This window comes from Stereum hirsutum (assembly GCF_000264905.1).
Source record: "Stereum hirsutum FP-91666 SS1 unplaced genomic scaffold STEHIscaffold_18, whole genome shotgun sequence".
NCBI classification, from domain to species: Eukaryota; Fungi; Basidiomycota; class Agaricomycetes; order Russulales; family Stereaceae; genus Stereum; species Stereum hirsutum.
Genome location: NW_006763148.1, coordinates 629490 through 642815, shown reverse-complemented (window position 1 = coordinate 642815; position 13326 = coordinate 629490). Strand labels below are relative to the sequence as shown.

General features: G+C 53.4%; 3 protein-coding genes across 3 annotated transcripts; all 3 read right to left on the bottom strand.

Moving 5' to 3' along the window:
* Positions 1–305: 305 nt before the first annotated feature.
* Positions 306–2558, bottom strand: STEHIDRAFT_162103 (uncharacterized protein; the record flags this gene model as incomplete). Its single annotated transcript, XM_007309721.1, has 2 exons — positions 306–2050; positions 2186–2558. 2 exons carry the CDS (start codon positions 2556–2558, stop codon positions 306–308), a joined length of 2118 nt encoding a protein of 705 aa, XP_007309783.1.
* A 1784-nt stretch (positions 2559–4342) lies between these two features.
* On the bottom strand, positions 4343–6888 carry STEHIDRAFT_142378 (uncharacterized protein; the record flags this gene model as incomplete). Its single annotated transcript, XM_007309720.1, has 3 exons — positions 4343–4366; positions 4451–6189; positions 6300–6888. 2 exons carry the CDS (start codon positions 6886–6888, stop codon positions 4517–4519), a joined length of 2262 nt encoding a protein of 753 aa, XP_007309782.1. The 3' UTR covers positions 4343–4366; positions 4451–4516.
* Positions 6889–7600: 712 nt separating this feature from the next.
* STEHIDRAFT_150144 (S-adenosylmethionine decarboxylase) lies at positions 7601–9913 on the bottom strand. The gene is made up of 2 exons (XM_007309719.1): positions 9323–9913; positions 7601–9124 (listed from the first exon to the last, which is right to left on the bottom strand). Exons 1-2 carry the CDS (start codon positions 9634–9636, stop codon positions 7861–7863), a joined length of 1578 nt encoding a protein of 525 aa, XP_007309781.1. The 5' UTR covers positions 9637–9913; the 3' UTR covers positions 7601–7860.
* Positions 9914–13326: the final 3413 nt, after the last annotated feature.

Below are 13326 nucleotides of genomic sequence, written 5' to 3'. Positions count from 1 at the left end.
AGTACTTACTCAAAATGACGACTGGAACATGCTGATGATAGGTAGAGCAGGAAAGCGATCATGAAGGGTGTGATTGGATAGACGATGGAAAGCATAACATGTAGAGCAGAAGTAGCGACTGAGAGAGCAACGCAAAGGGAGGCCTGAAAAGACAACGAGAGCAATTGAATGATAGCGAGAAAAGAAACTAACCAAGGCAAAAAGATACAACAACCATATCCAAGTATTGCATCCGTATCACGGGAGGAATCCAAGGGAAAGAGAGACTATGACTTACCAAAACACATCGAGACCTCCAGGAAAACTCAGTTCCTCTTGGCAGCCTTACGCCCCCTACCGTTCTGACTTTTCACCGCCTCTATCGCCTTCGGGGTACTCCTCCTCGTGCGCTTGCCCTTCCCCAATGCCTCTGGCTCCTTAGATACACCCGTCGCAACCTGGGGGACCGCTTCTTCTTGGTCCACAGTCCCAGGCAAGACTTCTGCGCCGTGGGCATCCACCTGGACCTCTACGTCGACGTCGACATCAAGGCTCAGTGAGGGCTCTGGTTCAGGTTCTGTAGGCTCAAGGCCACGCTTCCTCTTCGAGACCCGCACTGCAGTGGCTGGAGCCCGAGCCCCTTTCCCCTTTCCACGCTCATTCGTCTCAGACTCCTGGGCAGCCTGAGTTCTCGGCAGAGTATCTGCCTCGCTGCTGCCTGCACCTGCACTGGATACGGGCTGGATAGTTCGACGTTGGGACTTCGAGATCCGAATCCTGATGGGCGATGAATGAGCCTGAGGGCGCGGAGGTGTCGGAAGATTTTCCTTATCCTCCCCCTCCGATTCCGGATCTCCGTGGACCTCTGTCTTTCCCAGAGCGGTCATACGGCGTTGGTAGACGGGCTCGGGGGTCGCTGGAACTGGAAGAGCAGTCGAGTTTGTGGGGATGATGGTCGGCGTGGTAGCAGGGACCGTGTCAGCGCTGATGTTCCCGGAGCGGGTCTTGCGCCCAGGGAGAGACTTCACCGGACGGGTCTGTGCTTTCCGGTCAGAGCCCTGAGTTTCGTGCGAAGGAGCGGGGGTGGCGGGGGCGAGAGTGGAGGAAGGTTGAGTGGCCTGAGTATCGTTCTGATCCTTCTTTCTCCGGGTAACCGTTTTCCTTGAGTCGGATGGAGCAGGGGCGCGTCTGCCTTTTGAGTGTTGCGAGGAAGATGCGACTGGAGCATCCATCTCTGCCTCCTGCACCTCCTCCGTCGCCTCGTTCTCGTTCTCTGCCTCATCTTCAACGTCGCTGTTGGCGTCCGCCTCCTCATCATGGTCCTGTCCATCGAAAGGCTCCAGCTCAAGAGTAGGAACAGGCTTCGGTGTCCTCCCGCCCTTCTTTGCCTTCGGCGTCGACGACGTCTGCGCCGCCCTCTTCGCGGCATCCACCCTCTTGGTCCTTGTCCGCGCATTGTTGCTCGGGAGGATCTGCTTGGCCTTCTTCTCCTTTTCTTTCGCTTTCGCCTCCTTTTCTTTCGCTTTCGCTTCCTTCTCTTTCGCCTTTCTTAGCTTCGCCTCTTCTCTCTCCAGTCTCTTTTGCTCCCTCTCTTTCTTTCTCTCCTCTCTCTCTCTCTTCTGATTGTCCTTCTCAACCCGTTGCTGCTCTTTAGCTTTCTCATCCTCCGCCTTTTTCCGCTCGATTTCTTCTCTTTCCAACCTCGCATCCTCCATTCTCCTCTCTTGCTCCGCCATCCTGGCCCTTCTTTCCTCCACCGCCCTCTCCAAGGTCACTTTCCTTATCGTCACATCGCGCCTCTGTTCCAGCACCTCTTCCAACACCTTGCATCTAATCCCGCCTGGATGTATTCCCTTGAATTGGCTGGGATCGCCGAATACAGCAATGGTCTTGCCCCATTGCTCTTCGATCAGCTCGAAGTGCTCCGCAATGGGCTCCATGTCGGGACGTGTATGAGTACACGTGGTAAAGGAATAGCCTGGGGAGGATGTCTTTTGCGCGTGGTGCTCGCTTATGAAGATGACGAGGGAGACGAGGGTTTCGGGGGAGGAGGTCATGAGGAGGAGGTTTTCTGGAAGCAATAGGGCATCGTGTGAGAATTATGTAAAATAAACGGGCAGTACCGATATGGAGGGAGAAGGGAGTGGCCGTGCTGGAGGGGGGGAAGGAGAAGGGAAAACAAACGACGCGAGGAAACGATACGCACTAGACACCGGCCACCTTTCAAAGATCATATTCGCCCTCTCTATTTTGCCCTCGTAGCTTTCAGGCCACAACGTGTTGTAGTGTGGATGTATTGTAGGTTTCCACACGGCCTGCAACGCTAACGCTGCGAGGTCGGACGGATTGGAAGGGAGGGGTGGAACGGATGGGGCGGTCGAAGGCACCGGAGGGTGCGTTGTCGTTGAGGATGGATGACCGATGGTCACCCCTGGGACGGGAGTCATTTTTCTTGTGAAACGCTCCCCCGATTCGGGGAACCTAGATCGGAGGGAGGGAGGCGACCAAGGGGAGTCGGGAGATGAGGAGCGTGTGGTCTGCGAGGGTGATGGCGGAGAAAAATAGTCGCGAGAAAACATGGTGTTTACTCTGTGTCAGGGTGTAGGGATATGACGAGGGAGCCGAGAGCAGGACGTGACGGTAGTACACGCCGACAGTAGATATATTTCGTCGACAGTTTGTCTTGGTGCGATTGCGATTGTGACAAGGAGACGGTTGAGAGAAGGGCACAGGGCTGAGAGGAGCAAAGATGGTGGAGAAAGCCAGAGAGCAGGTCGCGGGAAACAGCAGTGGGTAGCAAGGATTGTCTTATGTAACAGACCCAATTTCACTTTTGAGGTTCTCGACCGTGTCCGCAAATGGACTCTCTTTCAAAGTGACGTCCCAATTTGGGAAAGTACAGTCATCGGATATCGGATCAAGTGCCGCGGCGCGGCTTCTTTCGACATTATCATGAATTAGTTACTTAATATTTATTGTTCCTTCACTGGCAGTGCCAGTGCCAGTCGTGCCAATGCTTTCAACTGTCAACCTAGAAACTGTCCCCGAGTGAAGTTGGCGAAGCATGCAGTGAGGGATCGAATGTCACAGAAGGTTTCAGAGTCACAGCATAGCGAGGTCAGGATAAAGCGACGAAAAGAGGGTGACGGTCAATGGAATGTCCAAAAGTAGGCGAACCTATTTTTGTCGTACGGGCGCCTATTCAAACCCTTCGGCGGATGGTGCCACAGTGGCGTTCGGCCGCCATAATATGGCACACCAGCCAAGGTTGACGCTTATATCACGACTCGCGCAGACATTTGCCTCGAACATATGTGAAGATGCCCATCATTGATGATTCGTTGGGAGTGAGGTGAGAGCTCGAAGTGATGCATCCAGAGCCCACCAAAGTGTAGTGTATTACAGCCAGTGTGGCAACACGATAGAACGAAACCGATGTAAAAATGGTAGTAGGATATAAGGCAAGAGCCACGAGAACAGGATACAAATACATCCGCGATAAATATCTAAAGAGATCCGTAGAACGTGGTAGAAGACGGTAAAGCGTACCAGAAACACGGGGGGAGCATGCGCTGCTATGCGGCAGAGGTATGTATCTGAGTGAAACCTGTAAGGTGCGGGAGGAGCGAGGGGTAGAAGAGAAAACTAGATGTGGACGAGAAGAGAATTGAAAACAGAGGACCAAAGGGGGATACCAGAGCATTTGATGGCAAAGGATGAACGAGACATAATGTGAGGAGCAAACGATGGGAGCAGCAAGTAAGAGCGAGAGAGCGAGAGAGCAGTTTAAAACGTATCGTAATGCAGTCGTAGAGTAAAAACAGAGAGATGATTGTGCGGTCATGGAGCGAGGAAACCTTTGCGAATAAGTGGAAAGGAATAAGAAATCAGACAGCAACGATATCCGTAGCGGATATGCGAGTGTAAGCAAGGTGGAAAGCGATGTGAGACGATAGCTAGTGTGGAAAAACAGTCAAAACAACAGAGATGGAGATGGAGATACACGCAAGCTCTATCAGCGATACAGACAACTTGGAAGTGTGTGTGATGATACAAAACGAGTATGTGGCCCAACGGCGCAGCGTGGCGCGCTTGCATGGGCAGGTATGAAACCTTGAGGAATGGGATGCGGAGTGGAGTCGTGGTCGTGGTCGACGATTGAGAAAATCTGCTAAGGCAGCGGGAAGAAAGAGATGAATTGTTTTGGAACGGGAACAATGGATGCTTCGTGTGGCGAAAAGGTTCAAGGATGCTAAGTGTTGTGTTGGAGGTGGAACTCGGCTTATGCGGCTGACGAGGGGTGGAGGATAGAAAGGCGAATGGAACGTCTCCTAGAGACGAATATTTGAGTAGATCAGCGGGGATGGCAATGGATATGACCATGAGTCTAGGATCATCAAAAGCCCAGGATCAGCACGGTCCTCGGCATTGCAACACGATAGGCTAAAAAATATAGGAAGACTCGACTCACTATAGCCCACGATCGCCCTTTCTTCCTCAGCGAGATCGCCTTCCTCCCATCCACTCTGGTCTGCGCCTAAGTCCTACGTACCCCGCGGGACTTGACGCCCCTACCTCTAGCAGGGCCCGTACCCCCAGTGGCAGCCCTTTCCACGGCGGCAGCTTGTACCGCTTTGCTCGAGGGCTTTCTCGTGCGCTTCGGCTTGGTATTCTGCTCGTCGGCAACCTTCGAGGTCTCGGTCTCAGGTACGGGCGGAGCTTGCACCTCACCGTCGACGTCGACGTCCATGGCCTCCGCATCGACAGCGGCACCGGCACCAGGAGCGGGCTCAGGTGCAGGTAGAGGTTCGGGCTCTGCTCGGCGCGTCCTTTTCGAAACGTGGGTAGCAGAGGTGGTAGCCTCGGCCTTCCGCTTCTTACCCTTGCCCTTCGTCTTGCTCGCATTCTCGACAACCTCGGAACCCCCCTGAGCTTGAATCTCCAGCAGTACCGACTCTTTCTCGTCCCTAGACTCGAACTGAGGAAGAGCGCCTGCTTCAGGTCGGGGGGTCGGGAGTGTTGTGAGTGGTCCGGAAGGAGTGGCGGCAGCGGAGGCCGATGCGTCGCCCTCGCCGTTCACGTTAACCGCAGTGTCGCTGGTCAACGCTATACGGTTGCTCTCGTTGGACTTGGAGCGACTGTGAGTGCCACGAGTGGCTTTCCGTGCAGCTGGATCCGTGGCGCTGGGGTCGTTAGTCGCTGAGGCTGCACCAGTCTTGCGACGTTTCGCAGGTGGCGGTGAGTTTTCGGGAGCAGGAGCCACAACGGGGTCAGCGACAGCGACGACATTTGAAGCTGCCGCGCGCTTTCCCCTGGAAGCGTTCTTGCGCTTGGGAAGAGGTGCGGTTACACGAGTGGGTGACAAAGAAGGGTTGGCAGCAGGAATAGGTTGTGAAGTGGTGGCGGTGGCGGCATTTTGAGGTGGAGCAGGCTGTATGGTCTTCTTGCCTTTACCCTTCCCCTTAGCCTGGGTTGGAGCCGGGGGATTTGCGGCTGCCTTGCTGACCTTGGGCTGAGCCGGGGCGCGTTTGCGTTTGGACGATGCCGCAGGAACTTCGGGCGCCGCCACCTCCTCTACCTCCACCACCTCTGCTTCCACCACCTCTACTTCCACCTTCTCCCCCACCATATCGTCCTCGGTCTCTTCGCCCTCTGTTCCAACGCACTCCATCTCCGCATCCCGCATCCCTTCGAGCTCGCGTCGTACCTGTTCTTCAGTCACCACCTCTCCACGCGCCTCCTTCGATGCCTTGAGAGACACGATCGTCCTCTCCCACATAGCCTTCCTCTCTTTCTCCTCTTTCACCTTCACTTCCTCCCTCTTCTTTTTCACTTTCTTCGCATCTCTCGCAGCTACGGCTTCTGCTTGCTTCTTTTTCTCCTCCCAGTACTCACTCTCTGCTACCACCATCCCATCAAAAACGTTACATTCTTGCCTCGGATACGGGAGCCAATGGGAGCTATCATGGTCTCCCTTCTTAAGGTGTTTGTAGACGGCTATGGACGGTGGTGCGTGGGTGCATTTGTGTGAGTGGTGAGACGATGAAGAAGACGAGTGGTGGAAGTTATAGCCGAGGCGTGAATGTGGGTGGCGCGCGTATTTAGAGGAGAAACGGTGTTCGTGGTGCAGACGGACGAAATTGGAGACATCGAGGAGAATCGATTGTGGAAGATGGGCTCTGGGCAAGTAGATAGGGAAGTCGTCGAAACCTGGAGATGGAAGCAGAATGTTAGTTCAGATAAGACAGGAAGGAGTGGGCACGGGGTTCGAGAGTCGCGATCGGGGATGGAGAGGGCAGCAAAAAGGAGAGAGCACGCACTCCACACATCATACATCAATTGTATCGTCTCCTTCTTTACTTCATCGTCTCGAGGCCAGAAGAACGAATATTTCGGATGACTCGGTTCGTACAGCACTTTCGCTGCCCCGAGAGCAAAGAGCAGAGCGTCCTGACGCTCAGCTGGGATCTTAGCCCGTGGTCGAGTAAGACGGGGTCGCGAGAGATAGCGATCAACGTAAGGGTGCCCAATCGTGTGCTTCCCACAGTAGTCACTCTCATGAAGAGGGAGAAGGCGAAGTTGCGGCTCAAGAGGGAGAGAAGGGGGTGCGGGTCGAGTGGAGGATGGTTTCAGGACACACAGCGGATCGTACTTGGTCTGCCCCTCATAGAGAACCTCAAAAGGGCGTTCTGGATACGGCGCCGTTTGGCGGGAGCGAAGGTACATCTGTAGCTCACGGAGCTTAGCTGGAGGGATTATGGCCAGGTTCTCGACCTTTTGGACCTTGCCATGCCCGTCGTCCTGGACGATTTGAAAGCCGACTTGGTCAGGAAATACGGCGAGGGAGAATCTGGGAGGGTATGCTGATGGCTGTGAGGAGGATGACGCGGGTGTGTTGTTCGGGTTCATAGTATTGGAGGTGAGTGGCGCGTTATGTCTGGATGACCGGGGTAAGGACAAGAAGCAATCCTTCAAGAAGGGTCAACTAGATAATGCAGACGTGAGATTCGTATCGTGCACAAATGAAATATCATTCGTACTGTATGAGGTTCGAATTGAGAGCACAGGCGATGTGGACAGAAGGCGATGTGTCACGAGAGGCTGTATGTGTGGCGCGTCCGTTATTGTTGTGTTCGTGGTCGCGGTTGTGGTTGTAGTTGCGATAGATGCGATGTTGGAAACGCGTGCAATGTGATGGTCAAGAAGAAAGGGAGGGAAGAACAAGGGAGGCCCAAGCGAGCCGCGAAGGCCCTCTTTATAGCTTTGTGGCAATGGGACAAAGCACAACACAAACGCCACATTGAGCATGCGCCCCCGCTTCCCACGACGCGTCGAGACGCGTCCTAGCGTCAGCCACAATGGGTTACCCGATTGGGCTTGCCTCCTGACCACTGCACTGCTGCCGCCCTCTATCTCCATCGGATCAGACACCAGCAGACACATTGTGCTGTTCTCGATCGCTGATTATAATCGCAGGGAATGAGGAGCTGTGAACCTCTTTTGTTCTCCGCTGTAGACGGTTCTGATAGCAATTCGGTCTTGTAAATGTTCGCAGACCATTTTCACCTCTAATGAACCCAGGAGTTATATGCTCACGAGTTTCACGCGTCACATTGGCGAGCTAACGAAGTCCGACAGCATAGGGTGTAGATTAGATAGAGAGAATCGTGAGAAGATAGTAGAAACATCATAGAGGAGACTCGAGAAACAGAGGCAGAATTGAAATAAACGATACAGGAGCGATTCAATAAAACAGGTATACAACGGCAGCACATATTCTTTCAGTGAGGTCTGATTCAGCTCTACTTTGTAGCACAGACACATGGGCAACACCGTCCATGCCTCCTTTCAACAGATGTCGCCGACCCCACCAACATCACCTCACCCCACCAACTCGAAACTCGCGAACGCGAGATCGTACCCACCAAACTCGTAGTTGATCTTGTCGGTCCTCTTATACACCCTCCCGCCCCTCGTCTCTCCGTCCACCGGCGGCGGCGGCGCCCTCTTCCCAGGAGGTGCAGATAACGCAGCCCTAAACGCCCTCTGCGCCCTCTCCACTGCACTATGCCCCAGCTCCGCCTCCTCATCCACGCCCGAGCTGATGAACAACGTCAGCGAAATCTTCCCCGGCTCGAAGATATCGACTACCCGTCTGATGAGGGTCCGCATATCAGGGATCTGGCCACGCGCGCTGGCTCGTTCTTCGTCGGTAGGGCTCATGGCGGCGGCGTTGGAGGAGGAATGATCTGGAGCGAGGGGGACGTTACATTCGAAAGAGGCGTAGGACCAGCCTTCTTCTGGTGTGACGTGAATGGTGTAGTATCCTTCGCCACCTTCGGCGGGCGGATGGACATCGCCGTTGATGGCGGGGACGGGAGCGTCTTCGCCCCAGCGAAGGAGAGCGTTGGCGGAATAACCGCATGGCGTGAAGGCATAGGCATCGAGCGTCGTCGCATCCTCCGGGAAGAGCTCCGTTATGCCAATTTTACGTGAAAGAGTTTGAGCCCTCTCCAGCGGACTTTCCTCCCCGCCACCAGCAGTCGTAGAAGGCTCGTCGAATTCGAATGCGCTGGCTGCGCGGCGGGAGAGGTGCGTCATGAGGATCTCGATGGTGTAGTCAGTGTTGGGCGGCGTGAGGCGATCGCCATGGATGTTATGTGTGTTTGCGTTCCCGTTCGATGTGACAGCGTCGCCGTTGGCAGCCTCCGTGTCACCCAAGGGGCGTGGAGGAGCGACAGGAGAGGGCAACTGAGATTGCTCGCCGTCTTCGTCTGGCCCCATGATATAGAGCAACCAGTGGTCGCCATTCACTTTGCCCACCGTGTACGCTGCGCCACCTATACCTCTGCCACTCGCGCCGTCGCCATGCGTGTGCAAACTATCGGTATGTTTGACGCAATGATCATCCCGAGCCTTGAAAATGGCGTCGAGGTACTCTACTTCGTGTTTCCATTCACGGTGCGGTCCTTTCTGGCGCTCGGGGAAAAAGTAGGATTTACGGGAGTAGAAGCAGCGGTGGACTGTGGGCAGAGATGCCTGGGTAGCGGCGATGTTAAGGATACGGGGAAGACCGAGAAGGTTAAGGGTTGTGCCGCAGGTTTTGAGTATGAGACGGTGTGGTGAAATGAAAAGGGAAGATTCGCTGAGTGAAAAATAGGAAGGTCGGTTGTCAGTTCCGGATATAGCGACTTCGAAATCGGACGCCGTTGCACAAGGACACGGAAATAGGCAAGAATGACGAGATGAGGGCTTTTGGCCTCATTCCATCACGCCCCCGCATATGATCGGTCGCGCAGAGAACATACGGAAAGGAACATAACCAAATGCCATAAAGACCCACCTAAGCAGATATGCATCTATCTCCTTTCCCTCTACGACGCTCAACACTTTACACTTCACAAGATCCAGCATCTCCTCCCACACTTCTCTTTTGACCTTCCTCAACCCAAACTTCCCATTCTCGTCTGGTTGCGCCGCATCAGGCACGTCATAAGGTGACGGAGCGAACCAGATCTCCAGTAGCTTTTCTGGGCCTTCAAACGGGCCTGAGTTAGTCTCTGACCCGTCATCGCTGGGGCTCAAACCATCTGGATTAGGATTGATGGCAGAGTTGACGGTGGTGATGTCGGTGGGGTCATGGAGGAGATCTGCCATAAGTTGTGGAGGGTGTATAGGATGAGTCCTACTTCGAACCGGAGAGATGTTGTGTGTTTCTGTGCGTGCGTATGGTGTAGATGCGGTAGGCTGTATTACGTCGAGCTGTCGACGAGCGTATGCCAGAGACTGCTTCGAATCTGGCCAAGCTGTTTAATTTTCGAGTTTCGATTTGACGATGCTATCGAGAGGGACCAGTCGCAGGTACGCCGCAGAGGGCTGGCACTGGATGCATAGAACGGCTAGCTTTCTAGCAAAAAATTAGAGATTATGCCCGACCAGAGCACAATAGAGGGGTGAGCAAGACCGCGAGGGAAGACGAGAGCTGGCAGCAAAGGTGAGGAACCCGACTGATCGATCCAAAATTTTGTGAGGCCGTCCATTCTCGGCAACCGCCAAAATTTCAGCGCCACCGACGCGTCGCGCCGGCTCACGTGAAAGCGCCACACCGAATGTTGGTGTGGCGGTGGCAAGATCGCCAGATGCCAAAATATCGACAAGTTACGACTGTCAATTCATGATCGTCTCAAGCTCCAATGCCAAAGTTGAGCATGATTGTGGTGGTGATACTTTAGACTGAGCTCGGCCAACCTCGACCTTTATTCGAGCCTCAGCGGAAGAATTCAGTCCAGGAGAAGTCGTGCAACCCTCGATCTTTGACTCCTCCAAGAAAAACCCTTCCCTACCAAACAAATATGCTACTAGCCACAGTCGTATACCAGGTTCCAAATCAAAGGTAGCTCCCGCATGTACGTTGACTCTGGCTGCAAGCACGTTCTCCTTCCATGTAGCCGTCTCGAAGCTTTCCTGTTGAAGAATGTGCAGGGAGGCTGCATCTCTCCGTGGTACGTATTTCTATCTTCTCGTTCAGAAACCGGATATCCCAAATCCACCCGGGACCCATGCGACAGCCTTTGAACTTACCGAAATGAATACCTCGTGTCCATGATTGCTTCGAAGAACCCGAAGGCCATACGTGAGCAGAGGTCTCGGTCCTGATGCACAAGGAAACCCGTCAAGAAGTATGAAATACTATCAATCTTCCCCGCGTGGGAGAAATGTCTTTATGAAAGAGAGAATGTTCAAAGAGGACTTTGCTCTCTATGTGCATGAAGTCTGCATGCAAAACCTCACAAAAACGAAGGTAGAAAAAAAGCGTTGTTAGCACAGCCTGTATTTTTGGAGGATGGATGTCACCAAGGATATAAGGAGGATCCTCGGGACGACGCAATCAAAGCGGCCAATCGCGCCGCTAATGTTAACGGCGTATAAGCAACCTCATCGGCCCACTCAACCTGGAGAAGTCAAGCTCCATGAAAACGACGAACCTCAGAACCTGTGGGGCGTTGACGAGAGTGCTCCGGACCCCGACCGACTCGCAAGAAGAGATGTTCGATGAGGCACTTGACGTACTTTACTGCTCCTTCCTCCAAGCAACGTTGTAGCAGAGTTACTATGCGCAGCTACTGAAGTACTGGGTATTATGATCACCTGCCAAACATATTCCGATGGTGGAGCGGAGGCTGTAGAATCACCCTCGTGTCGAACTGAGTTGGGATTTCCAGTCCCAATTCTCTATTGGAATAAGGTGCGGTGAATACCGGGGGGAGTACGACATGAATACGTACTTGGAGTGCCCTCTATCGGTCCACGATTCAATCTATGAGTCTGTCGAAATTAAGGTTGGAACACCATAGGGGACATATAGACGAGATGGATGGATGGGCTATAATCACCAGCACATCGATAACTTCCAGTGTTGACGAAGACTTTCGTGTTTTTTCCCCTCGATATCGTCAGTACTCGCGGAGTTGCACATCCCCTCTAGAAGGAGGTCCAAAGAAAGCTCGGTGGCGATGAGTCGGAGAGGAAGCCGGTGCATGGAAGAGATGGGGGCGAAGGGAAGGCCTTGGCATCTTGAGCGGCTCCGTCGTGTGGGGAACCTCAGGTGTAACCTTGTTCGCGGCGATGGAGCAGGACGGGTAAGAGGATGATACGCTGGTACGATAGGAAAAGTATCGTATCTGGGAGATCGCGGAAGACAGAATTCCGCTTTGTGGCGCTGAGCTCGAATGGCTCTGCAACGTCATGGTGATGATTTAAACTTTCTCGGTGTCAATTTCGATAACCTTGACACCTGGGAAGAGTCCCGGTTCAAGGATATGAGTAGCTGTGACGATACGCATCGGTGCCCCGGCATTTACGCACAGTTCGATGCCGATGATGTAGCAGCATAGCGGCGACTTGACAAGTACATTCCGAAGGAGCTCGTGACGGTCTAGTCACGCCTAAAATCAGTTAAATGAGGGTTCTTTTTTTAATTTAGGAATTAGATCGACTGAATTGTACTACATAGCTAGCCTGACCGGTTAAAGATATGTGATGGTTCCGCGGTTGGGAAAGTTAGTTGACGCTCACCAATTAGCCGATTTCTAGGCTTGCGGCTGCTAGGAAAGAAAAGAAAACGACAGTCCACAACGAGAGTAATCTGCTCGCGAGCTGGAAATTCTTCGTCATAGACTGGGTCTCGGAGGGCCTGGACGCTGTTACTTTGATTCGAGAAGGAGATTGACGGGGATCGAGCAGACAAGGTAGAGCATGTCATCACGAAGAATCCCAGCGGCAAATTTATATGCGAAGGCAGCACCCGCGGACACCAGATCCGGTGGTTCATGAAAGCTGCGAGATGAGCGCTGAGCGGCGGGACAAAAACCCATTCAGACTAGACATTAAAGTGGACTCATCGACTTCGTAAGTTGTGATGATAAACAGAATGTTCTTGAGAAGAGTAGCAGGTCGCTTTAGGGTCCTTGGGTTAGAATGGCCAGGGAACTCCGGCACGAGACGCAATTCTTCGAGACGGAGCGCCAGGGGAGATAATCAGTCTCATCTGGCGTCATCATGCAGCAAGCATCGAGGACAATCCCCAAGAAAAACACTCGAGCACAGCTAGTCTGTTGTCCGCATGCTGATCCGGGTAACAGACAGCTTGCCTGTTGACCGAACGACAGTCTGACGAGGGCGAGAGCGTAGTGGCCGCATGGATGACAAGACGCAAGAGAACGAGTCAGAGTGTAAGCCCAAACCGTATCGTAAAAGGAACAGGTATCGGTAGTCCTTTGTCGGTACACATGCAGTGGATCTGGGGTCGGCACAAGTACTGAAATCATGCATGTACATGCCAGAGTATCTTTCCACGCGTTGGTCCACCATCAGCTCCCGAATGATAGAGCTCACATCAGCTCGCAAGAGAAGCAATTTTCACAGGAACGTAGGTACGCGTGTGGCCCAAGACTGGTACCCGAGACCCCAAAGCTGCATATGTGACGGCTGCGCGAGTATGAGTATGACACTCGTATCTGGCAGATGGACCATCAGGCTCAGGTGTTGCTCAGACGCGCCCAAAGACAAAGAGGGTACGACCCGCCTCATTAATAGACCCAAGTATTTCCTCTAGCGTCAAAGTAATCGTGATGATACGAGAAAGTCAAGGAACACTTTCCTCCAAGGAACCTGGACATCGATAAAGGATTTGCTAGCCAGCAAAATGGTTGCCGTCTATTTGTTGACTTCGGCGCTCGGCGGTTTCCGGGATGTCATTTCTCACGGTACCGGCTTTGAACTCGTGGCACTTTCAATCGTACAGACGTTCCCTGGTCGTCCATCATGCGTCAACCTCGGACTGGCGTC